At 41.0% G+C, this 27609-nt stretch overlaps 1 protein-coding gene across 2 annotated transcripts; it reads right to left on the bottom strand.

The window, feature by feature from the left end:
• Window positions 1-26756, bottom strand: slmapb (sarcolemma associated protein b). 2 transcript variants are annotated; one of them, XM_084068215.1, is made up of 11 exons: window positions 26647-26756; window positions 26207-26267; window positions 16628-16765; window positions 15441-15515; window positions 14335-14628; window positions 11542-11725; window positions 11005-11112; window positions 8166-8337; window positions 6516-6650; window positions 2282-2369; window positions 1-1055 (listed from the first exon to the last, which is right to left on the bottom strand). In XM_084068215.1, the coding sequence occupies exons 2-10, from the start codon at window positions 26256-26258 to the stop codon at window positions 2286-2288; spliced, it is 1242 nt and encodes a 413-aa protein (XP_083924341.1). In that variant the 5' UTR covers window positions 26259-26267; window positions 26647-26756; the 3' UTR covers window positions 1-1055; window positions 2282-2285. The 2 variants fall into 2 exon arrangements, with proteins under 2 accessions (XP_083924341.1, XP_083924342.1); XM_084068216.1 differs by lacking the exon at window positions 2282-2369.
• Between the last annotated feature and the right edge of the window lie 853 nt (window positions 26757-27609).

Here is a 27609-nt window from a genome sequence, read left to right as displayed (position 1 = left end):
ACATGCAGGTGGGCAAGAGGAGTCACAGAGGAAGACGCAGAGAAAACAGAACCAGATGAGAAATGAGATGATCCGCTGTGGCTACCCCCCCCCCCCCCCGATGGGAATTAACCAAAAGAAGAATTGTATGTCTATTATGACATGTCCAGAACAGAACAGGGACACTAGGTTTCACGCGGTTAAACTAACTGACACTCGGATGACTTTGCTCTGTGCGTGTGCGTTTGTATTACTATACTTGCGAGCAGTGGTGTGTTCTACCATCAGACGCTGTATACGGCGTACACAGTCCAGATTATTTTGGGAAGAAGCGTAATACAGTCTAATAACCATTTCATCCATTGAAAACGCAAGAGCGTATACCCACGGCCACGCGCATCGTATCGTAGCGTATACCCTCCGAAAAAACCTAGAACACAACACTGCTTGCGAGGACCAAGTATAGTAGAATTTGAAGAAATATACATTGTGAGGACCGTTTTCCTGGTCCTCACAAGACAAATGGTTGTTTTATAGTTTAAAAAAATCATTTTTTAGAGATACGTTTACAATTAGAAGAACATTCAGCTCAGGATTAGACATTTAGGTGTCTTAGAGGTTAGGTTTAGGGATTGGAATTAGAGTTCAACATGATTTATACTTAGTTGCGCGCCAGTGTCATGCACCGAAAAATAGCCGATCTATAAGCTCACAACGCGTCGCAGCGCGACGCGTCGTGGGCTTGTAGATCTGCTGTTTTTCGGCTTTAGGCTTACGGTTAAAAATGGCAATTATTATTTTTAAATGGCATTCATAACATGGCTGTCCTAAAGTGTTGATGTAAAGTGTTGATGTCCTCAAGTATAGTAATACAAACACTGTATTGTGTGTGTGTGTGTGTGTGTGTGTGTGTGTGTGTGTGTGTGTGTGTGTGTGTGTGTGTGTGTGTGTGTGTGTGTGTGTGTGTGTGTGCGCGTGTGTGCGTGCGCGTGGTGCCTTCAGATCCTGTAGATCATGGCGGCGGTCACAGCCGTCAGAGCCACGGCCACCGCTGGCCCCCAGATCATCCACGGTTTCTGAAACGGGTTGGTGACACAGAAGTGGACAGACGTCAGGGATACCAAACTGCTCCTCTTAAGACAAACTGGCCCACGGTTCAAGAGAGAAGCAGCCACCATGTTGACCACCGCAGCACGCAGCAGCTCACAGAAGACAACAAAGGGTTAAAAAAAAAGCTGGCACAAATAGAAACATTAACCGTGCCGTGGCTCCTGAACACGGTAGTTCCAGAGTGTGTAGAAAAGAGAGTAACGCCGCGCTTTGATATCGCCGCAAAGCGGGCCTCTATGGGCTAATATAGTTACAAACATTGGAACTATCTCATTGACATAGACAGAGCACTTCCGCGTTCCATTCTTACAATGGGAGTCAACGCTAGTGTCATAACTCTCTTTATGGCTCTGGGTCTACTTCTACGAGGCTTCCAATCCGGGAGTTTTTTTTTAGGTCACACAATCTGATTGACGATCCGCGGACAAATACATATCATTTTGGGGGCCTTTCACATGAAAAAGGTTTGAGAACCACTGATATTATGGTATTATATTACGTTTTTTGTTCCGGTCATTCGCATCGCGCATGACCGGTTTTCCCCACCGGAAACAGATTCGGAGATATAGGCGTTTTAAAGAAGGAAATAGACAGGAAGCGGATGGAGAGCCATGTTTTTGTTTCCGGCGATCCATCTGGCCTATCCTTCTCAGGACCACAATGGGTACTCCCAGAGCTGCTCTAGCCCCTCCCGTGTGGAAAAAAACATAGAAAACAAAAAGACACCAAAACCGTTTTAATACGGTTATGGCACTCCGCATAACTTTTTGCACCTTTTGCAAAACCGTTTATATACGGTTTTGGCGCCCCATGTGTTAAAATGACTTCCCGGATTGAATGGGTTAAACATATTTAACACCTAAATAACGCAACCTGTGGCTAAAACGCGACATGGTTATGACACTGCCAACGCCCGGCCGGGTTCAGGAGACACTGCCGATAGGAGAAAAAGTCCAAACACATTGAGAGAGAGAAACAGTTGTTAAGTATTTTAGCCATCCAGACAACAAGACAAGCAAGATGTCAGATGGTGACACTGTTATGATTCAGAGAAGGTTAAGACATCGTTTTCCCCCTCCAGGGCAGCAGGAGGGGGTTAATTTCTCACGTTCATGCAAAACGTTCCAAAGAGAAGACGTGATGGAAAATGAGGGGATGCAGGCGTGGCCGACGCAACGGGAGAGTTGTGTACCTTTCTACCACAACGCGCCGAGGCACCACAACAGCAAAGCCAGGATCAGGCCGATGAGTGTGGCCTGAACGGGCAGCATTAAGGACGTCTACAGGAGGCAAGGGATATATTACAGTAATCAAACTACAAAAAGGACAATACTGTGTATGGTTGGATACAGACAGTCAGGGACGTGCACAGATAGACTCTAGGTGGTGCTCGAGCACCTGCCCTTTGCCCTCTTGACCAGAAGTGCCCTTTTGAAAAAAAGGGGGGGAATTTTTATTTTTCAGTTTACAGCAGGGGTCTTCAACAGGGGGTCCGGGACACCTAGGGGGTCCTCAGAGTTACTACAGGGGGTCTGCCAAATCTATATGTGAGATTTTTCTTTTTACCATAACCACTCGAAACCTAGGATCCCTTTTCTGAGGAGAACTTTAGCCAAAGATAGCAGATCTACAAGCCCACAACGCCTCACGCTGCGAGGCGTTGTGGGCTTGTAGATCGGCTATTTTTGGCAAAGAGGTATAGGTGTAGAGGGAAAAAAGAGCAGACCAAGTAAACAAAAAAAAGTATAATTTACTTGAGCACCTGCCCCTCAAAATGTCTGTGCACGCCACTGGATATAGACAGTGGTGTAAAGTAACTAAGTGCATTCACTCGAGTACTGTACTTAAGTCAAATGTTGAGGTATTTTTTACTTCAGTGGAGTATTGCCAATTTTCAATACTTCTACTCCACTACATCTCGAAACTGAAACTGAAACTGAACTGAAACTTTGTAGATATAAATTATTATATTATAAAACACACATTAACGACTTTAGCCCATATAGGCTATTTGAAAATAGCCGATCTGCTATTTTCAAACGTTTTAGTACTTTTACTTTTGGTTTTAATATTGTGTGGCCAATATGTTTGCACTTTTACTCAAGTAACATTTTGAACACAGGGCTTTTACTTGTAACAGAGTATTTATAACAATGATAATCGACTGGTTCTTTAGAACCGGACTCAAGAGCTACTTTGAAGGCCTAGCTGGGTTGTAAGGCCAGCTAGTCGTCCTGAATATGCAATCTGTGATTAACTGGGTTGTAAGGCCAGCCAACCTCCTGGTACTCGGGAGAGAGTTGAGATGTCTCTCGGAATCGCTCTGGAATGTCCATCTGAGAGGTTTCGAGCCTCTTCTTATAATGCTGGCTTGCGGTCCTGACATCACTATGATGATGTCAGATAGTGTCAGACGTCTCCATATATGGAGCTGCCGATGTTAGTTATGGCCAAATATGGGATCAAGACTTCAGCCCTGGACGTGATGGCTATGTCTATACATGGAGTTTCGGGAAAGGGTTCGCTGATGTCAGACTCCATACATATGGCACGTTTGGGTCTCTATGACGACTTTGCAGGTCTATTATCTCCATCTATGGGGATCTCCATATATAGGCTATTGCTGGCAACTATGCCCTGAATGTTTCCTCAGTATGCCCTGAATGTTCGTAACAGTATTTCTACATTGCGGATATACTTTTACTCAAGTAAAACATTTTAGTACTTTTTCCACCACTGGATATAGATATAATATTTGACTCTTTGGTCGGTAGTCAACATTTTAAATAGATGTAACCATTATTTAAAGGTGTTGTACTGTAAGTGATATTTGTTTTGTTAAAATAAGTGTTAAATAGCTCTGTATCCTAATAGAGTGTTTGCTCTATTGGAGGGCTTTCCCCATCTCTACAGCTCTCTAGCAAACAGAAAACACTTTTTCATCCAGTCCTGTATCCTGTATGAGAGAGAACTCAAACAGGACACAGAATAAACAGGTTTAAACAGAAGTCATGAAAAGCACAAATGAGCAGACTAAACTGGAACTAGAACACAGGCTCTGATAAATGATCTTTGTGGGGTTCTCTCCTGATTAGCTTAGACTTAAAATGTGTTTGCTCTTTACTAAAGAGCTGGAGAGACGGTCGGGGAGACCCCTGTTACTGAACAAACACTCTATAACAGTGTTTACTATCAAAATATAGTTTTTATCCCCAAAAAAGTAATTTTGTTTTAACCAAAACACATCACTTACAGCTCCTTCCAACCCATTTAGACCTGGAACACCTATTCGTTGTTATACCTTTCAAGCCGGGAGCCCCTTTGTGTAACATTAGCTGTTGCTATAGCAACATATTATGTTGTTATAGTTTTTCAGAAAACTTTAGAAGGCGTTTTTAGAATGGTCCCTCAGGTCTAAATGGGTTGACCAGGGTAGGTTAGCCGAGCATGCATGCTCTTTTCCAGCAACGGCCTGATTCACATTCATACAGTGACACATACAGTGGGTATTCACACCTGGGAGCTGGTTGTCCAGCACAACTACTGTCTTTACGCTTGGAACCCACCAGGTGTGCAAGCATAAATGCACAGTCTCACTGGCCGTGCATGGACGGCCCACTCCACACGTGAAGATTTTTTTTTTTACTCTGGGCGAAAAAATATGTGTGACAGGGTTTAAAAGCAGTGATCAAGGGGCAGTGGATGACAGAATGTCCTTGTGAATCCATGCACAGATTCACACTGCTTCAGACATAGAGCAGTGTTTGGGGGGACCCCCCCCCCGGGTGTCCTTGAGGGTGTTCCAGGGGGCCCACGGCAAAATTAGGATCAGTTTAACCACTCAAGCCCTATTTCCATTTTTTAAAGGAGACACACCATGAATTTCATTATTTTTTGGGCTCCCCAGTGTATCTTGTACCCCAATTTTTTATATTTTTTTAACATTCAGTCATTCATTCTCATTTCAGAGATTTTCAGAATGGGCGTGTCTGAACAGGCCATCTCAGAATGGCAAGTTTGCTTACCTCACGAAACTTTCTGCCCATGTATTTTGACAGACAGAATTGCTCAGTACCGCAGTACAGCACCCCTCTGCCCAACAGGACGTTTTGGTATTGCAGCTGAAAGTGCTTTATAAGCCTGAGAGAATTGACTTGGGATGAGTATATCTGAGTGTTGATTTAGGCTCAAACCTTTTGAAAATGGTTTGAGGGACATACACCATATGATATTAAATATCAAATATTTTTTTTAAATTCATGGTGTGTCTCCTTTAAATGTTTTGCCTGTGGTTCAAAATAGGGACTGCGGATTGAAAGCACTTAATTGTACTATAATTTGACGAGCTATCTATCAGGTTGTCCATTAAGATAATATACTGCATACTGTACTGTATACTAATATACTGCATAGGAATGACCATTCAGATAATAGGATTCTCTCTCCGTACCTACGGTACAGCCAAGCCACCAGACTTCACAACACTACAAATGGTTTGCTTTAGGGATGGCCGATATTATTGTCCGGTCAAGTTCTGTTTATTACGTCCCAAACTTAGACTTACATTTAGCACACTGCAGAGGGCAGGTGTCTGTCCAGCTGATGCTCGTTGACGCTCGTTAATGTTATAGGCATCAGAGGCAATTATGCTTCTGCACTGTCAAATAGGACAACATCTAATCTAAGATTAGTGTGACTCATTCAAATGACCACCAGTGAGTCCTCACTTTATTGAAAACCTAACAACATCACTGTATTACATTAGATTTATTAGATATTATAGCTATTTTATTTTATCAGATATGTGATGTTGTTACCTGACAATAAGTTGACTTTTGGTGGAAAAGCCCTCATAAATCGGTATCGGTTGATATCGGTGTCGGAAATTAGGAGTTGGACAATATCGGTATATCGGATATCGGTAAAAAAAAGTCAATATCGAACATCCCTAGTTTGCTTCAATAATAATAAATGGTGTTGTTCTGCAGTACCAGACATGACAACAGCACTAGAGAATAATAATTATGACATGATATATCACCGAAATATCTGCCATTATTTAACTTTTTTGACAACATCAGTATCGGCAATTATGCAGCCAATGTGTCCAGTGTTTTAACATGAACATTTTTGAACAGGACTTTAGTGATTAAATAAAATAAAAAATCAGTATATTATGTGCATTATATTGCTTGCGTGTTCATTGTATAACTACAGTTAATTGTACTTTTCAATAATGTATTAGTTTCTAAGTTTCTCTTAGTTTTCTTCTTTTCTAATTGATTTCAAGATTTTGCACTTTCTTTTCCTTTTACAAAATATCGGTCAAAACGTTGATCCGTGGTGTCGAAGGTCCGTGGTGTCTGCTATATTCAAATAAATCTTGGGGGAAACATATAATTAGCAGACCTGGCAACACAGCTCACCTTGCTTCCTCCATCCTGTAGGACCTTCATGTCGGCTTTGCATTCTTGAAGCTCGTCTGTGATGGACTGCTTTTCCTGTTCGCTCGTCTCATATTTCTCCTTTATGTCTGACAGCTCTGTCTTGGCGTCCTCACACTGCATTAAAAGGAACAACAGAGCGGGTGTCAGTTACACACATGACCCAAATGTATTCCTTAGTCCATACAATGTCTTTACATGACCTGGAGAACATAAGATGCTTGTTATAGACAGCTGGGGTGAATGCACAGCAACTAGCCCAGACAGACAGACAGACAGACAGACAGACAGACAGACAAGTATCTGAAGATGGAGCTGGAGGGGAGGCAGACATTTAGATGGTGTCAAAGGTCATGTCTCACCTAGACACAGGATCTGACACGATTTTTTTTACCCGATGGTCAAGATAACATTTATCCCCTGAGCAAGCAGGCCGGCTTTAACCCGACTCCGCCAGATGGGGCGGTATTGACTTTCACATGTTCAAAAAACAAATGTGACGCAACAAGCTTCTTCTATCTGGAGGAGTCCGGTTAGGCCGGCTTTAGCTGAATGGTAAAATTAGCTCAACGGTAACAATGTCAGCACTTTCGCAGGAAACCGGGTTCAAATGCGGGGTAGTAAACCTGGATTTGAAAAATAGCAAAAATAGCCGATCTACAAGCTCACAACGCATCACGATGCGTTGTGAGCTTGTAGATCGGCTATTTTTGCAATATTTGAAAAAAAGTAATGGCATTCCCAAGATAGGGAGGCCCGTTTTAAAGTGATTAATGAATGTACGGTTGCAGAGGGTCAATCTGAAAATCAGATTAATCTGCAAAAGCAAACATTCAGAGGTGGATGAAATACGAATAAAAGACCTGCATTTTGAGGTTAAATATGAAAGCTAGAGGATGGTTATGAACAGCCTCTGTGCATGACGGTAGTTCCCTGTTCCAGAAGGTGGCATTCCTGTTTCCTGTTCGGTTCCTCATAGCTTCATGTGATTGGCTCAGCGGCGGATTTGAACCGGAAACACTTCTGAAGCATGTTGTGTGTTTCCACTTCAAATCTCCCGCTGAGCCAATCAAAAGGAAGCTATGACAAACCCAGAGACCTTTTTTTTTTTACCTAAGTAAAAGTATCAATACTGCAAGTAGAAAGGTATTCAAGGAATTCAAAATTGACTTGAGTAAAAGTACAAAAGTATTGGTATCAAAATGTACTTAAAGTACCAAAAGTAGAATTTCACAAGTTTTCAAATGTATAAAATGTATTCAAATCTTTTGAAAATAGCAGATCTACAAGCTCACATTGTGAGCTTGTAGATCTGCTATTTTCAAATGGCCGAAATGTATATCTAAAGGCCTGAAGTGGTTAATGTATGTTTTGTAATAATAATCAAAATCTACAAAGTAACTAGTAACTAAAGTCTTCAAATAATTGTAGTGGATCTTTGCCTCTGAGCTGTAGTGGAGTAGAAGTAAAAGTATTGGAAATTGGAAATACTCAAGTAGAGTACAAATACCTCAAAATTGTACTTAAGTAAATGCACTTATTTACTTTCCACCAATGCGTGCACACAGAGCCTATATTGCCATCCCCTGGAACCCCCCAAATGACCCCCCCCCCCCCCCCCCCTTGGCCTACCTCTCTCTGCAGCTCCTTGGCATGGCTGTCGGCCTCGTCCAGTTTGGCCTGGAACCTGCTGCTGTCCTCCAGGTGCTGGGCCCTGAGCTCGGCCAGCCTCTTCTCCAGCTCTTCCTGGGATCTCTCCAGAGCCTTCAGGCTGTCGCTCAGCTCCGCGTTCTGACCACGTGCACTGTGGCAGAAACCAGGGGAGGAGACCAGGTCAGGGGTTAAGCAAGGGATAATGTATGGGGAGGTGGTCACTATTGAAATTTAAAGCCCCCAATTTACCTCCCCATACATTATCCCGCTTATTACACGGCTACTTAATAAATAAATTAATAAATTGAACCAAAAGTAACAACAAAACAAAGTATTTCCTTGCTTACGGCAAAGAAAGTATTCCATAAGTATTGTGTCATTGGGCGGAGAAGTTCGGCTCGGAAAACAAATGACAGTAGACCGGAACACTCGCCCCAAAACACACTCGCCCCCGTTCTTTACCACCAGATTTGCGTATAATACCGGCGGATTTGCCCCGGGTTGACTGTGTTTTGTGGCGAGCGTTTTGTTATTCTTGCGTTGGTGTGCAACCATAAACAAGGAAGTGCAGAGGATCCAATAGAATCACTTTTTGGTTATTGCATTGTCTATTTCTCACTTCAAATGTTTTCTAAAACATTCTTGAGAGCAACGTTTAGTTGTAAATGACATTGTTTGCTTGTTTACATGGCTGTCATGTTGGATAAAGCATAAAACCAAGCAGCGCAGGTTGATATGAGCAGGTGTTCTGAGTCTCTGATTACACAGAGGTCTGTTATAGAGCTCATCGGTCATTATCCAGAAATAATGACCGATGATTGACCAATCAGAATCGAGCATTCAACCAAGCTGTGTACTAAGTTTGAATAATAAATCAAGTGGATGTATTGCGGGGATAAGACGGAGGGAGCAGAATGCTTTGTTTTTGTTTTTAGGTATATTTGGCTAGTTCAGTGCCTTGTTCACTAGTATAGCTCAGTGGACTTGTGGTTACTGTGTCCGCCCTGAGGTTGGGAAGTCAGGGTTCAAATCTGTGGCCGGGTCATTACCAGTAGTGGAAGAAGTACTCAGATATTTTACTACAGTAAAAGTAGCAATACCACAATATAAAAATACTGTTACAAGTAAAAGGCCTGTGTTCAGAATGTTACTTGAGTAAAAGTACAAAAGTATCTGTATCTGTAACATTTGAAGTGAGAAATAGACTATACAATAACCGAAAAGTGAGTATCTGAAAAGTGAGTCTCTGTAGTAAAGTCCAGCAAAGACTGCATTTCCTCCGCCGTCTCAGGGTTCATGGTGTTGACCAAAAGTTTATGTTAGTGTTCTACCGAGCGGTCTTGGAAAGTCTGGTCAGATTTGGCATCACAGTTTGGTTTGGCAACCTCTCAGTGCAACTGAGGTCCAAATTGCTCCGATTGGTGCAGACTGCAGGGAAAATCATAGGAGTAAGACAACTCCCCTCTCTGCAGTCTATTTACGAGCAGGCCACGCTAAGACAGGCTCAGAAAATAGTCAGTGATGCTACCCATGTTCTACATGGACAGTTCGTAATGCTGCCCTCTGGGAGAAGGTATAGCGAACCTAAATGGAATTATGTACGATTAAAACAATCGTTTATATAGCCTATGTATAAAACAGGGCTAAAGGGGATAAAGTAACTACTGTAGTAACTAAAGTTTTCAAATAATTGTAGTGTCGTAAAAGTACAATATAGGGGCCACATGGCTCGGGAACCGTTGTTTCCCAAGGCTACTTACTTATTTATGTTTGCCTAGTAGTACATTGTATGTAATGTAGAGTGCATAATGTGAGGAGAGCTCCCCGCGCTCCAGGAACTGTAGAAAAAGAGGTGTGTAGCCCAGCGCATCATCAAGGACAAGCACCACCCAGGTCACAAACTGTACGGGACTATGACATCAAAGTCAAGGGGCCAATCCCAGCACTTTGTTTAGCCTAATTATTCAGAAACCCCCAGACCACAGAAAATCCACTGAATGTTCAAAGTTCAGTTTTTTGGGGTGTAATTGAGTATCATAACCCCCGCCCCCCTCCAAAAAAAAGACCTTTAACATGCATGTTTTGTGTATGACAGTGTTGTTTTAGCACAGGTTCCCAAAGGATTTTTTTTTTTAATTTATAGAATTGTTTTAAAAAAACGATTTAGGTTTTTCTTTATATCTGTAATAAAAACATTTTAAAAAATCATCTTTTGAAATATATACTTTTTTTCATTGAAATATAGGAAAACTTAAAATAATTGTACTCGTGACCCATAAAAGATGGGTCTGCAAGTACCAAAGCCATGGTTTGGGAACAGTGGTTCTCAACCTTTTCAGGTCGTAGCCCGTAATCCTTAAAATGTCACTTCAATGTCATTTGAAAATGTTAAAAAAAATCATGGGACCCACAAGTTGAGAACCAGTGCTTTAGAACCTTGGTTCTCAAAGTGGGGTCCGGGGACCCCCAGGGGTACTTAAGAGGGTTCCAGGGGGTACCCAGCAAAATGTGTAAATATAGCATCAGAATAATGATGACCTTTTATACTTTGGCTATTCAAAAATAGCAGATATACAAGCTCATAGCGCGGCACCGAGTGCCGCGCTATGAGCTTCTAGATCTGCTATTTTGAAAAATCTTGAAAATTTGTGCAAATCTTTGAATATATATTTTTCTAAGCGAACATTTGTAACTCAAATCTTTGCTTCTGGGGGTCCCTGGAACAACATTTTTAGATGGGGGTCCGCGGCCAAATACATATCATTTTGGGGGTCCTTGACATGAAAAAGTTTGAGAACCAGTGCTTTAGAACACTGACCTGGCCAGGTCCTTCTCCAGCTGCTGCTGTTTCTTCAGCATGGAGTCTTTGTCAGAGCTCAGAGCTGCAGAGTCACCCTGCAGGGCGGCCTTCTCCTTCTGGTGGCTCCTGAGGATATAAGGATGGGACCATGATCCTTATTATCGTTTAGCACCATAACAAAAGAAACGCTCTCAATAATCACATCACAGAGATTTTAATTGATGGTGAAATTGTCCATCATACACTGGACATGAGTTGGCCCAGTACTGTTTGGCTAATGTTACCCCCCAGAATGTGGATACTGTGGTGCAAGTGTTTAACAAAAGTGGCATTTTAAGAGTTTTAAGCATATTTAGATTATCACCATAATATTGTTAATCGCCAACAAAAATTGGCCACAATAATGGTGATATATCGTTGTCGGGCAGAAACCTCTTATCTCCACATTTAAACTTTTTTGTGTTTTTTCGCCCTACTTGACCATTCTCACACAAAAGCATCAAACTTAAGCTGCTCTACAATCTGGGAACGCGGCGCGAAGCGAGACGCCCGTACCTGAGCAGCTCGTCCTTCTCAGCCCGCAGCGCGGCGCCCTCCTTCTGCAGGACTCCCAGCTCCTTCTCATACTTGTTCACGATGTCCTGCTTCTCCGAGCGCAGCCCGGAGCACTCCTTCTGGAGCCCGGAGCACTCCTTCTGGAGCCCAGAGCACTCCTGGCTCACCGACTGCAATTCACCTGCTAGAGGGGAAACATTAAAAAGACACTTAGTCCAGGGGCCAAGCCATATTTTGGTACCACCTAAGGTGACCGTAAAGTTTTTGTATTTTTTGTCTTCCTACATGTCTCTAGTTTATATTTTGGTATGATAACCCTTCTAATCTTGTAGCTTAATGGCAGTTATCACTACCTAAAGGCTAATGTATCCGGTAGGAGACACAAAGTAGAATCTTTGTGTCGGAAATACAACCGGGCATCAAATTATTGCGACAAAAAACTAAATATATCCATGAATTCAAGGCTTCATGGGGTGTGCAATTGATAGAAAATAAATCATTTTTTGGGTGAACTCCTCCTTCAAGTTTCCCAGGGGGACTCTCTACCCATTCAGCTATGACCACCCTAGACCGAAGGAGGGTCAACTTTTACAAGCTTATGGAAAGCAGTCTTTTTGCAAACACCAAAAATCTGAGAAGTTATCAATTGCACACCCCATGAAGCCTTGAATTCATGGATATATTTTGTTTTTTGTCGCAATAATTTGATGCCCGGGTGTATTTCCGGTAGGAGACACAAAGATTCTACTTTGTGTCTCCTACCGGATACATTAGCCGGTAGGTAGTGATAACTGCCATTAAGCTACAAGATTAGAAGGGTTATCATACCAAAATATAAACTAGAGACATGTAGGAAGACAAAATTACAAAAACTTTACGGTCACCTTAGGTGGTACCAATTTGTGAAAATATCAGTGTTGGCCCCTGGACTAACTGTAAGTGATATGTTTTGGTTCAATCCCCATTCAATCCAGGAAACGCATTCGTGTCATTTTTTGATTTCTTTGGGTATTCAAAAATAGCAGATCTACACGCTCGTAGCGCGGCAGATCTGCTATTTTTGAAAATGAAATTGTGAAAATGTGTGCAAATCTTTTAATATATATACATTTTTAACTCAAATCTTTGCTTCACAACATATTTTGAGATGGGGGGGGTAGAGTCCACGGACAAATACATATCATTTTGGGAGTAGGACTGTTTGTTCAGTAACAGGGGTCTCCAACAGAAAAGACATTTTCGGCTGGGATAACCCATTATTCAGCTTCAATTGTATGGTGTTCCTGGTGTTACTGAACAAACACTATAGCAATGATTACTAACACTATAGCAATGAGAACTATGGGATATAGAGCTATTTAACATTTTAACTAGAAAATACCACTACCTTATGATACTATCTCCATGACATCATTGATATACATATTATGCTTACATTTTATGTATTTAGTAGATGGTCTCATCAAAAGTGGCATGTAAATGAAGTCAAATGTAGTTTTCAGGTTAAAAACTACAGCAGGGCAAAAACATGACCGCAGGAACGCATCTGTCATTTACAGATTTCTTTGGCTATTGAAATAATAGCAGATCTACAAGCTCATAGCACGGCACTCTCGGCATCACGCTATGAGCTTGTAGATCTGGAAAAATCGTGAAAATGTGTGCAAATCATTGAATATATATTATTTTTAAAAATGTAAGCGAACATTTGTAACTCAAATCTTTGCATCTGGGGATTCTACAAATGTCTTCTAAATCCTAACAGTTTTCTGAAAAACGTACGTTGCTATAATAATATCAGTGGTTCTCAAACTTTTATGAGCTTGTAGATCTGCTATTTTTGAACAGCCAAAGAAATCTAAAATGACACAGATGCGTTCCCGGATTGAATGGGTTAAAAGGCTGACCTTACAGTACACACCATGATGTAAGCAACACAGCTGTGGCTAATCAAAAATTATCAAATTATGAATACAGTCAGGACATCTGGTGGTGCTGAACCATATCAAAACGAAGTCGTCACACCTACCTTTACCGAAAAATAAAGTGTGTGGATGTCGAAAGGAGCGTGTATTTTATTTTAATTCTTATATTTTAATGTGATTAGCTGCAGCTGTGTTGTTTACTAGCCTGCCATGATTTTAATCTGATATTAAAGTTGAACTGGAATACAAACGGTTTGCGGTTTCGTGCCCCTTTAAGACAATACATTGACACACAGTGCTGATTTCGTCGACTAAAACTATGACGAAAAATGTTGGTCGACTAACTTTTTTCACTGACTAAATAATAACTAAATGAAAACTAGGCTATGACGACTAAAACTAGGACTAAATATATTGACAATTTCATCAACAAATAAAAACTAGACTAAAATGTTAGTGAGGGACGAGAGGAGAAGAGATCCAGTAGAACTAAAAGACAAGTCATTTTATGTTTGGTTGCGCTCGGTGTCATGCTCTGAAAATAGCAGATCTACAAGCGTCGCAGCGCGACGTGTTGTGAGCTTGTAGATCTGCTATTTTCAGCATGCAACCAAGTGTAAAATCAGCCATTATGACGCCATCAAGGCACCGCCAACATCAGAATCAGAATCAGAATCAACATACATTTCAGTCGACTGAATCAACTGTAGATTTAGTCGACTATAATCTGATGACATTTAGTCGACTAAAACTAGACTAACGGTAAAACATCTCATATGACATTATGACTAAAACTGAATCGAAATTTGCTGTCAAAATCAACACTAGTGTGTGTGTCAGCTTCCAGTGTATTTGACCAGTGTAGCACCTTGTATCTCTGCAGTCTTCTGCCACTGTTTGCTCTGCTGCTGAAGGTCACTCTGGAGGCCCGCGATGTCACCCTCGTACTTGCCGGCGATCTGACGCCATTTGTCCACGTCCTTGGTGACGGTTGCTAGGTTACCGTGGACGGCGGTGGCCTCGGCGGCGGCCGCCTCCAGGGCGCGGCGCAGCGACTTCACCTCGTCCTGGGCGCCCTGCAGTTCCCTGCGCGAGCCGTTGGCGGCGTCGTCGCGCTGCTGCTTGAGACCTCCCACTTCATCTTGGAGCTGCCTCAGCTGACCTGCAACGCACCCGAGACAATGTTTATTATCATCAATTGCAGTGGTGGAAAATAACTACATGTACTCAAGTACTGTACTTAAAGGGTAAGACCACTTTGGTAGAGGTTTGGGTTGTGTAGTTACCTTGCCATGATGTAACTCCAAAGGTGGGCAAGAAATCAAAAATAATTGCTCCATTGATTAGAAATTGATCATTCAAAATATGCTCCTCATTGACTTACATTGTACGGTAAAACAGCTCTCAAAGTCACTCTTTTAGCCCATAAATTAACCCAAGCATAGCTGATTCAGACAATATATTTTACTATTTGAAGATCTGGATCCGGATCCGCCGTCCAGGTTTTCTACTTGTTAAAAATGGCAAAATCAACAGGAAGTTGGCATTTTTATAAAAAACAGTACTGGGTTTGGTGATGTTCTATATTGTCTGAATCAACTTTGTCTGCGTTCGTTTTTGTGCTAAAATAGTGACTTTGAGAGCTGTTTTACCGTACAATGTAAGTCAATGAGGAGCATATTTTGAATGATCAATTTCTAATCAATGGAGCAATTATTTTTGATTTCTTGCCCACCTTTGGAGTTACATCATGGCAAGGTAACTACACAACCCAAACCTCTACCAAAGTGGTCTTGCCCTTTAAGTACAATTCTGAGGATTTTTTTTCAATTGTCAGTACTTTTACTTCTACTCCACTACATCTCAGAGGCAAATATTGTACTTTTACTCCACTACAATTATTTGAACACTTTAGTTATTAGTAACTTTGTAGATTTTGATTATTATTACAACAACAGTTTAAAACAATCTAACCTTGTAAAAGCTTGATCTGTTTTGCAGACTCGTCTGCTCGCTGCTTGTTCTCGTGTCTTTCGTCTTCCAGGTGACCTATATGGACGTAAAGGTCAAGGTTTTCATCATGTCAGTGTGTGTGGGTGTGTGTGTGTGTGTGTGTGTGTGTGTGTGTGTGTGTGTGTGTGTGTGTGTGTGTGTGAGGGCACGCATGCACGTGCGAGTGAGTGAGAGAATAGGCTCTATGCACAGCAGCCATATTGGAAAAAAATTGGGCCTCTTCCTTACTTCCTTCACAGCTTATGCCACTTATACGAATGAAGGTTCCATTTATTATAGCACAGTGGTTCTCCGGTTTTTAATTTCAAGGACTCCCATAACTCTGAGTGTACAAATGGAACCAAATGGACCCTTACGGGTCCATTTGGTTCCATTTGTACACTCTCAGAGTTACACGCCCATAAGAGGCCATTTGGAACCCCCTCCTCAAGGAACCATGAGGGTCTCACAGCTAGGAGGTCCTGGGTTCGATTCCCGCCGGGGACGCTGTGGGTGCTGGGGGCGTGTCTTCTCCTCCGCGTCATCAGCGCCCATACCCATGGTGGGGTTGGCGAAAGGGCCTACTCTGTGTGGAGTTTGCATGTTCTCCCCGTGTCTCCCAGGGTAGTTAATACCCTCACAAAAACATGTAGTAATCCTGGTCACTGTACTGCCTCCCCCATGACAGCCGGGGCGCCTGATGGAGGGGAAAGGAACTGGTTGGAATAACGTGTTCCTTCCAAGCGCTACGTCCAACCAGGGAAACTCTCCCCTGTCAGGTGACAAGAAGGTCAGTTGGTTCTCATGCATTGAAGGAGGCATGAGCTCGGCCCTGGCCTCCCTAGGCTGGTGAGGGGAGTGTAGCGCCCAGGATCACTTAGAAAATTGGCACCGGGTGAAAAATAAGGGTTACAAAATCGCGGGATAAAAATTATAGGAAAAACAAAACAAAAAAAAGAAAAGGAACCATGAGGGTCCCTGGACCACACTTTGAGACCCACTGGTGTAGCAGAGAGTTTCCAGTGAGTCAACACCCTGACTCTGTCTCTGTACCAGAATGGAACAGAGCCTTCATTAGTATCATTGGTGACACCTGTGAAGGAAGTAAGGAAGAGGCCCCAATGTCTTTTCAACATGGCTATGTGCTATCTAAGAGCCTCTTGCATTACCTTGTAGCTCTATGCACGTGCGTCTTTCGGAACCGGCGAGCTCCTGGGCTTCCCGGAGTTGGTCGTTCAAGCGCTGGATGACCTTCTCCTGGTCGCCCCCTGGTGGTGAGCCCACATCGTTGGAGCGCTTCAGCTCCTCTGAGAGAGAGAGGAACAACAACAACAGAAAAGGAGGAGTGGTCAGTTCAGAGGGGGGGGTCCACCAAAACGTTCTCAGCTGAGACCCACAATATTACTAAGACCTGGGACACATCTGTGTCTCTTTAGATTTCTTTGGGCTATTCAAAAATAGCAGATCTACAAGCTCGTAGCGCGGCTTGTAGATCTGCTATTTTTGAAAAATGGTGAAAGATTGTGCAAATCTTTGAATATATATATTTTTAAATGAACATTTTTAACTCAAATATGTGCTTCTGGAAGGGGTCCCTGGAACAACATATTTTGAGATGGGGGTCCGAGGCCAAATACATATTATTTTGGGGGTCCTTAACATGAAAATGTTTGAGCACCACAGAGAGCAACATATGTTTTTCCAAAAAACTGTTTTAGACGACATTTTGTAGAATCGACAAGCACCTTTTAAAAAAAAATATATATATATATATATATGTTACAGGGAGATTGGCATTCCAGGGAGATTGGAAAAGAAGCGCTTATTTTCACCGCCCGTCCGCCCCCCAGGCAATTCTGTAGAACCAACGCTAGAGGGCAATAAAAGCCAGACATGAGTCCCACACCACACACGCACGCATGCACACGCGCACCAACGAGCACGCACACATGCATGCGCGCACACACACACACACGCGCGCGCGCGCGAAGCACAAGGGGGCGAGCCTGAGGGGGCGGGCTGGCGGGCTATGTTAGTGCAGCGAGTGGCAGTTGGGGCAAACCATAGAGGGCAAATGCAGTCCCCACAACATCATTTACGATTCTGTGCCTATCGGTACATAACTAGGACGGTGCTTAGTCGACTAGCAGACCATCGGCCGGTCGTCACATGCACTCGCGCCTGGAGGCGCTCGGGCGCGCCTCCTTGGCCTCGAGGTCTGCTGAGTCGGCTATTTTTTAGCAAAGAGGCTTGGTGTAGGGGGAAAAAAGAGCAGAACAAATACAAGTTTTGAGGGTTTAAGTGGTTCACTGTTTGAAAATACACATTAACATGAATCCAACATGACGTATTCAAACAAGTCTATGAAGCTATCTATGAAAAATATTAATCCTCAACACAATTTCATGCTTTATACTGTATTTATGTAGTGGGGGGGTCCCTGCTTCATCTCGCTCTCAGCTAGGGGGGTCCTTATTGGGCTGAAGAACGTCATAGACCCCTTGCTCTCTAGACCGTTCATTCTGGCTCAGTCCTAAATATTAAATTTAGCCAGGGCTGACATGTTAAGATCATTTCCCAAGGTGTTTTAACCCTTTAAGGCCGGGAAGGAAACGCACGTGTGTCATTTTAAGGTTTCTTTGGCTGTTCAAAAATAGCAGATCTACAAGCTCATAGCGCGGCACCGAGTGCCGCGCTATGAGCTTGTAGATCTGCTATTTTTTAGAAAAATCGTGTCCCTGGAACAAAATATTTTTAGATGGGAGGGGGTCCGCGGACAAATACATATTATTTTGGGGGTCCTTGACACAAAAACAAGTTTGAAAACCATTGATAATAATAATGAGCAACATAAGTAAAAAGAATTATAATTATTAAAAATTAAAAAAATAGAAAAAAAAACTTAGGATTTACAAGAATTTTTTTTTTTAGTCAATTTGTAAAAAGATTTGAGTTAAAAACTTTCGCTTTAAAAAAGTATATATATATATATTCAACCTAAAGATTTGCACACATTTTCACAATTTAAAAAAGAAATAGCATAGAAAAATGCTATTTTTATATAGCCAAAGAAATCTTAAAATGACACGGATGCGTTCCCGGTCTTAAAGGGTTAAAAAAAAAGGGGGCCTATTACATAAAACTAATTGCTGATCCAGAAATAGCCTATAGAAATAGACGGTTATATTGTCTCTGTCTCTGGGTGGAAACCTCATACTGCATGTCCAAAACAGTTACTTTTCAGGATTTAAATAAAAATAAATTGCAAAAGTAACAGATCTACAAGCTCTGAACCGTTACGCGCCGCTTCACACCGCGTGTCGAGCTTGTAGATCTGCTACTTTTGATGCTGAGAATATGGAGATAAGAGCTTTCTGCCCCGACAGCAGCAGTGAAAGGTAACTAAGTATATTTACTCAAATCATTTTGAGATACTTTTACTTTACTTGAGTATGTCCTTTTTGAATACTTTATTATACTTCTATACACCACTACATATCTCAGAGGCAAATGTTGTACTTTTTACTCCAATACAATTCCTTGTTTATTCCGTTACAAGCTACTTTGTAGATGTAGATTATTAACACAAAACATACATTAACCAATTGCGTCACACCTGAGCTTGTAGATCGGCTATTTTTGAAAATAATTTGACAAATTGGAAATGAGACTTTCTGCTTATTACTGAGCACTTTGACTTTTGGTACTTAACCACTAAATGTTTTTGGTACTTACTTAATTTTATACGCTGACCATTTGTGCAAATATTTGAATATATATATTTTTAAGGGGAACATTTGTAACTAAAATCTTTGCTTCTGGGTCAAGGAAAATACGTTTTTCAGAAAAACTGTTCCCCAAAAGCAAAGATTTGAGTTACACATGTTTGCTATGGGCTTGTAGATCTGCTATTTTTGAATAGCCAAATACATCTAAAAATGACACCGATTATTTCCCGTTCTAAATTGGTTAAAAGTATATTTTGATGGCAATTCTTTTGTAGTTTTACTTAATATTTATTTTTTAAAGCAGGACTTTTATTTGTAAGAGAGTATTTCTACATTGTGGTATTACTACTCTTACTTAAAGGACCACCATTTCCAAGATGGCACCATGTCTGTCTATTCACTGTGTCTCAGGAGGAGGACAGTTCAGAAACCTGCCTACCAGTGACATCATCATCCATCACAATGGCTTCTATTTCAGCATGCTAACGTTCCAGATAGAGAAAGCCTGCAGCTTCTATTAGCTTGGTGATGTCACTGGTAGGCGGGTTTCTGAACGTGTCCACAGCTCACTAATGAGACACAGCGTGAGGAGACAGAAATGGTGTCGTCTTCTAATGAGCATTAGGGTCAAGCCGGTACTAGAGTACTGCTTTAACCCTTTGAGACCTGAAGCCCATTCTACATGTCTCCTAAATCCCAACAGTATTCTGAAAAACGTATGTTTCTATATCAGTGGTGCTCAATCTTTTTCATATCAAGGACCCCCAAAATTATATGTATTTGGCCGCGGACCCCCATCAAAATATTTTGTTCCAGGGACCCCCCAGAAGCAAAGATTTGAGTTAAAAATGTTCGCTTTAAAAATATATATATATTCAAAGATTTGCACACATTTTCACGATTTTTCAAAAATAGCAGATCTACAAGCTCGTAGCGCGGCACTCGGTGCCGCGGTATGAGCTTGTAGATCTGCTATTTTTGAATAGCCCAAAGTGTAAAATAATGCTTTTTAGCTCAAATCTAAAAAAGTTCACAGTTCCAGGTCTTAATCCGGGAACGCATCTGTGTCATTTTAGATTCCTTGAGTCTATTCAGAAATAGCAGATCTACAAGCTCACAGCACGGCTATGAGCTTGTAGATCTGCCTTTTTTTTAAATCATGAGAATTTGTGCAAATCTTTGAAAATACTTTTTCTTTTTTAAAGCGAACCTTTTTTTTACTCAAATCTTTCTTTCTGGGGGGGGGGGGGGTCCCTGGGACAAAATATGCTTGAGATGGGGGTCCGCGGCCAAATACATATCTAACAGTATGTTGCTATATCAGTGGTGGTCCTCCAACTGTTCCATGTGAAGGACCCCCAAAATGATATGGCCACGGACCCTCAAATAAAAATATTTTGTTCCAGGGACCCCCCCCCAGAAGCAAATACTGGAGTTAAAAATGTTCGCTTTAAAAAATAAATATATATATTCAAAGATTTGCACAAATGTTCACAATTTTAAAACATAACAAATCTGAGCCTTTCTTCCACCACTGGTGCAGTGTGTGTGTGTGTGTGTGTGTGTGTGTGTGTGTGTGTGTGTGTGTGTGTGTGTGTGTGTGTGTGTGTGTGTGTGTGTGTGTGTGTGTGTGTGTGTGTGTGTGTGTGTGTGTGTGCGTGCACAGATTCAGACACAGCAGAGAGCAGGTTGAACAATGGGCCAAACAGAGAATGCACTGTGCTTTCTAGGGCTTGGAGAGAGAAGTCCCATGCAGGCTTCGCATGAATACCCAGTGGATGTTTTTATCCCTCTTTAATCTGCTGCGGCTAGAAACAGAGATGAGCTCACTCTACAGCTAACAGGCCCAACCTTTGGGCTGCAGGCGAAAACAGGAGACGGAACAGGTCAAGTATTTACACCATAAATGGACACATCATCACACTGTCTGTGACATCACTGTGAAATGCTATATTAGTGCTGAAAACAGCTGTTTCACCCTCTCTCCTACACGCAACCAGACACCAGTGGGGTAAAGTAACTAAGTACATTTACTCAAGTGCTGCTACTTACAGTAAGTACGATGTTGAGGTGTTTTTACTTAATTTTCAGTACTTTTACTTCTACTCCACTACATCTCAGAGGCAAATATTGTACTTTTAATCCACTACAATTATTTGAAAACCTTAGTTGCTAGTTACTTTGTAGATTTTGATTATTATTACAAAACATACATTAACCACTTCAGCCCTATATACATTCCGGGCATTTTCAAAAGATTTTTAGACATGATATACATTTTTGATAACTATTTTGATGCCAATACTTTTGTACTTTTGAATTCCGGACTTTTACTTGTAATGGAGTCTTTCTACATTGCAGTATTGATACTTTTACTTAAGTACAACAGTTGAGTACTTTTTTCCACCGCTGTCGGAGACACACACACACACGCACACACACACACACACACACACACACACACACACACCTCTAAATCTGAAACTTCTCCTAATTGCAAGTCTAACTACAAATATTTATTTAGCCATAAAACCATTTCTCTTGTGAGGGATATAGCGCGCGCACACACACACACACACTTATGTTAATAGACATATCTAAAATGTGTGTGCGTGTGTGTGTGTGTGTGTGTGTGTAGAGACTGCTGGAGGCTGGTGGCGCCCCCCCCTGGCTCAAGCACATGACTGGCCTGCTGTGTGCCAGATTGAAGATGAGAGGGCAGAATGTTCAGCCCTCAGGATCTGCTGTCTACAGGGCTTTGACTGTGTGTGTGTGTGTGTGTGTGTGTGTGTGTGTGTGTGTGTGTGTGTGTGTGTGTGTGTGTGTGTGTGTGTGTGTGTGTGTGTGTGTGTGTGTGTGTGTGTGTGTGTGTGTGTGTGTGTGTGTGCGCGCGTGCGTGCGTGCGTGCTTGTATTTCTATACTTGTGAGGGCCAATAGGCTCTATTCACAGCAGCCATATTGGAAAGACATTGGGCCTCTTCTTACTTCCTTCACAGGTGTTACCAATCATACTAATGAAGGGCTCTGTTCCATTCTGGTCAGGGTGCTGATATCGTGCATGTTGGCTCACTAGAAACACTCCATTTTGGTTCCCAAATGGCCCCTTATGGTGGGTGTGTAACTCTGAGAGTGTACAAATGGAACCAAATGGACCCGTAAGGGTCCATTTGGTTCCATTTGTACACTCTCAGAGTTATGGGGGTCTTTGAAAATAAGTAAGCTACACTAAATGGAACGGAGCCTTAATTAGTATTATTGGTAACACCTGTGAAGGAAGTAAGGAAGGGGCCCAATTCATTCCCAATATGGCTGCTGTGCATAGAGCCTATCCCCAGTACAGCAGCATCTGAGAAATATTTTGAGGACCAATGTCCCTGTGTCCTCACAAGAGGTTGGTTTTATAGTAAAAAAAAAAAGAAAAAGGTTAGGTTCACAATCAGGGGAAGTTAACGGCTAAGATTGATTTAGAGGTTAGGTTTAGGAGTTGGGGTTAGAGTTTTTCCTTATAAAGAAAATAGCTTATCTATGAGCTTATAGATCTGCCTATTTTAGGCTATTTTCAGCTACTTTCAATGCTGTGCTAAATGTTGTATGTCCTCACCAGTATAGTAACATACATATATGTGTGTGTGTGTGTGTGTGTGTGTGTGTGTGTGTGTGTGTGTGTGTGTGTGTGTGTGTGTGTGTGTGTGCGTCAGAATGTGAGTGGGTTAACTGTAAGTGCTGTGTGTGACAGATGAATGCCCTCGAGTGTGTGTGCATTTTGTGCAAATACATGCGTATGCAAAACTGAAGAGAGGCTGCATGAGAGGCCGTCTGTGTGAGTGTGCGTGTGCGTGTGCGTGTGCGTGTGTGTGTGTGTGTGTGTGTGTGTGTGTGTGTGTGTGTGTGTGTGTGTGTGTGTGTCTCTGTCAACGGTAGCTAATAGTAGTAATTGCTACCCAGTGGTGGAAAAATAACTCAAATGATTTACTTTAAAAGTATCAATACTGCAATGTATAAATACTCTGTTGCAAGTAAATGTCTGCAATTAAAAAATTACTTGAGTAAAAGTACAAAAGTAGCCAGTGTGAGCTCACAGTAGCCGATCTACAAGCTCACAATGCGCTGCGATACTTTTACAAAATTAATATTATGCAGAATGGCCATTTCAGAATCGTATGTATCATGTTATTGGATTATAAATATCCATCGTTAATCACTTAAGCCCAATTTCCGACTTCGGCTATTTTTGAAAATATTTAGAAGATTTTTATAATTAATTAATAATTTGATGAATTATTAATAATCTAAATCTGAGAGGTAATTAGGAACTAAAGCTGCAAAAATAAATGTAGTGGAGTAAAAAGTAGAGCATGTATCTCTGTAGTGTAGCAGAAGTAGTATCAAGACATGGAAATACTCAAGTAAAATTAGCTACCCTGAAATTGTACTTTAAGTACCAGTACTTGAGTAAAAGTACTTACTTTACACCACTGCAACCAAACGTGTCAATTTGTGTTTTAATCTTGGATGACACGGCCATTATGTCTGGGTTCAAAGGGTCAAAGCGTGACACAGACAATATAATGGGATTTCACAGCGTCTAAAAATAGCCCTCAGAGTAGCTGGGTCATTGAGCTTTATAACAGCCTCAGAGACACTAACAGACAGAAGATGCAACAACACTTCATTTACTGCACAGTGTAGAGGTGCTACAGTCAACCAAACACATTGAATTACTCTATTCTTTTTGTTTTTAAAGATCCAGTTTAACCCTTTAAAAGGGTTTACAAATGTCCGCTTTAAAAAAAGAATAATTAAAACATTTGCAAACAATTTCATTAGTTTTCTAAAATAGCAGATCTACAAGCTCATAGCGCGGCACTCGGTGCCGCGCTATGAGCTTGCCTTGTATATCTGCTATTTTTGAATAGCCAAAGAAATCTTAAAATGACACAGATGCGTTCCCGGATTGAATGGGTTAATAATGAAATAATTGATACGAATAAATAAATAGCAGATTTACAAGCTCACGATGTGTCACACCATGACGAGTTATGAGCTTGTTGATTGGCTATTTTTTTTATCAAAAAAAAAAATCAGCTTCAACAAGGTAATGGATAGAATAAGAAGATCATCAACGGTAGCAGCCCTACAACAGGTCTTTTTAGCATATAATGTGCTGAAGGGCAGTGATGAAAAAGGTACTCACATTTTTTACTTAAGTAAAAGTATCTATACTGCAATGTAGAGATACTCTGTACAGGTTAAAGTCCGGAATTCAACATTTACTTGAGTAAAAGTACAAAAGTATTGGTCCAAATGTACTTAAAAGTAGGCTACCAAAAGTAAAAGCAATTTTTTTGGGGGGAAAATAGCCGATCTACAAGCTCACAACGCATCGCGATGCGACAAGTTGTGAGCTTGTAGATTGGCTATTTTCAGATAGCCTAGGTATAAAATAGGGCTAAAGTGGTTAATGTATGTTTTATAATGTAATAATTTAAATATGCAAAGCAACTAGTAACTAAAGTTTTCAAATAATTGTAGTGGAGTAAAAGTACAATATTTGCCTCCGAGATGTAGTGTAGTAGAAGTAAAAGTATAGACAATTGGAAATACTCTTGCAAAGTAAAGGTACCTCAAAACTGTACTTAAGTACAGTACTAGGTATTTTTAGCACATAACATGCTGAAGGGTAAAAAAAGCGGAACTAATCTTCTTCCAATTTCCCCAATTTGTCAGGAGGACGGCCGTGTCAGCACGGTTCAGATTCTACCATTGATCTCTCCTCAGCAGCTGATGAGGAGAATATTAGCCCTGGCATCAGATTACAGCTGCAGAATGTGAGTGATATGTAATTTGCGGCTGAAGCCATATCTCTGTCAAAAGGAAATTGCTGTGCATACCTCGGGTCAAAACATGCCACGCTGTGAACACAGCCTGTGTTCTGTTCCATCGCAGGGCAGCGCTGCCAATTCATTCTTCACACAAAATGTGTTTAGCCACACGTCTGACATGGTCTACATCACCTTTATCCAATTTTACCCCCTATTTCAACCTTTTATCATAGCAGTTTTATGTATTTTAAAAGATGTTTTCTGCAGTGGTGTAAAAGTCACTAAGTATATTTACTCAAGTACTGCAGAGCACTTTACTGGAGCATTTCCCATTTTCAATACTTCTCCTTCTACTTCCACTACATCTCAGAGGCAAATATTGTACTTTTACTCCACTACAATTATTTGACCGCTTTAGTTACTAGTTACTTTGCAGATTTTGATTACTATCAAAAAACATACACTAAGCACTTCAGCCCTATATATATATTTCGGCCATTTGAAATTAACCAATCTACAAGCTCACAATGCGTCGCATCGAGCTTGTAGATCTGCTATTTTCAAAGTTTTTTAATACATGTCGAACCTGTGAAATGGGACATTCAGCACAATGAGTACTTTTACTTACGGTACTTTAAGTATATTTTGATGCCCATACCTTTGTACTTTTACTCAAGTAAGTTTTGATGACCAGACTTTTACTTGTAACAGAGTATTTCTACACTGCAGTATTGCTACTTTTACTTAAGTAAAAAAAAATGTAGTGCTTTTTCCACCACTGGTTATCTGTATATCAAAAATCTGTTTTCCGTATATCAAAAGCTGTTTTCTCTATATTGAAAGTGGCGTTAACAACAATCAATCACAGCCACAGTGTCGCAGCTAATAAAAGCATCTGTGTTGGCCCCTATGCTAGGAGACAGTCTCTCCTCCGAGAAAAATAAATCGATACCAGGATAGCCTTCCAAGAATTGCCTTAAATCTAATTTCCCACAAAGTGTGAGCTCCCAAAGTTTAGACATTTACGCTGTCATTTCCATGAGTACTGACTGACACCTATATCTCATTTTCATGTTTTAAAGCCAATGTCAAAGGGCAGAACAGTCTCCATCATCAGATAAGTCAAATATTGCCATGTCATTCACCCCCCAGTTCCATCTGTCAAATCAACATTTAGAGAGGCTGTGTGTGCAATACCTTTAATGAGAGGGACATTATTCACCGGCTCGCTCAGCTCTTTCTTATCCATGTTTCTTATCTGTAACAAAAGAACCATAAAATTACATCAGCGTAGAGAGCAGTCAAACTGACTGACAGCACACTGAGAGTGATTTGGATCTAATGTGCTTCACGGTGCATTAGATAAATGTGTTCAATAAACAACGGGATAAGGAGGGAAAGCAGTCAATGTTTGCTTACATGTCATAATGGAAAAATAATAATAATGACGTTCACTTGTGTCCACACAGCATAAACAAAGTACTTTCAAAAGTAGCCTGTGTCATTGTTTTGAAACTGTATAATATTAAGTGCCGATTATGAACACTGTCTTGAATAAATACAATATTCCACACAGAATGTTATAATAATGATCACAGTGACACTGAAAGAAGAAGCATAACAGGCTCTAATATTACCTTAGATGTCCTGTTAGTTGGGCACTACGTGCTGCCTGGCATGAACGGCTCTGAAGAACTGTCTGATTCCTCAGATGCGAAACGGAACAGTCCATGTGACGCAGGGTGAGGGGGGGGGGTCCGGGAACAACCACACGCAGCAGCACTGGCATTCCAAATTCTCCACAAATTCGCAGAGAAGACAAGCAGACACGTTCAGCCAATGAGGACAAATACACCGTAACAGCTGTGACATTAACCCATTAAGACCTGAGGCGGATTCTAAAAATGGTTTTCTAAATCCTTTTTTTTTTAAATATAAAAAATATTAAAAATATAAAACATATAAAAAAATATAAAACATAAAAAATATAAAAAATATAAAACATATAAAACATAAAAAAATATAAAATATATAAAATATATAAAACATATAAAACATATAAAAAAATATAAAAAATATAAAACATATAAAACAAAAAATGTAAAACATATAAACATTACAAAAATATAAAAAATATAAAAAAACAAAAATATCTCAAAATATGTTGTTCCAGAGATCCCCAGAAGCAAAGATTTTTGAGTGACAAACGTTCGCTTTAAAAATATATATATTCAAAGATTTGCACTTAAAATAGCAGATATACAAGCTCCCATGAGCTTGTAGATCTGCTATTTTTGAATAGCCAAAAAAATAAATCTTAAAAATGACACACAGCTGCGTTCCCGGTCTTAATGGGTTAGCACATAAACGTAAAAAAAAAAAAAAAAGAACACCCACCTTCTAAACGATTCCCCCCCCCCCCCTTCACCCTGGGCCGGGTTGGAGGGGTCCATGTGCATGCAGTCTCTCCTCCTCCCTCCTCCACCACTAGGTCATGGTGCATCGTGGTGTAGTGGTGCACCTCGGTAGAGGCTGCAGCTGCTGCATACAGAGAGACAGAGAGGTTTTGTTCAGGCTGCTCTCTCTCTCCGTTCGCCCGG

Source organism: Gymnoscopelus microlampas, assembly GCF_963454915.1.
Source record: "Gymnoscopelus microlampas genome assembly, chromosome: 10".
NCBI lineage: Eukaryota > Metazoa > Chordata > Actinopteri > Myctophiformes > Myctophidae > Gymnoscopelus > Gymnoscopelus microlampas.
This window is presented reverse-complemented; position numbering and strand designations above follow the sequence as displayed.

Bases quoted from the DNA above. Each gene is read 5' to 3' on its own strand.
- slmapb (XM_084068215.1), bottom strand. From the start codon at position 26,258: ATGGATAAGAAAGAGCTGAGCGAGCCGGTGAATAATGTCCCTCTCATT. The intron at 15,516-16,627 runs GTAATGCAAGAG...ACGTCCATATAG, and splicing joins CACGTGCATAGAGCTACAAG to GTCACCTGGAAGACGAAAGA. The intron at 8,338-11,004 runs GTCAGTGTTCTA...TTTCTGCCACAG, and splicing joins CTGGAGAAGGACCTGGCCAG to TGCACGTGGTCAGAACGCGG.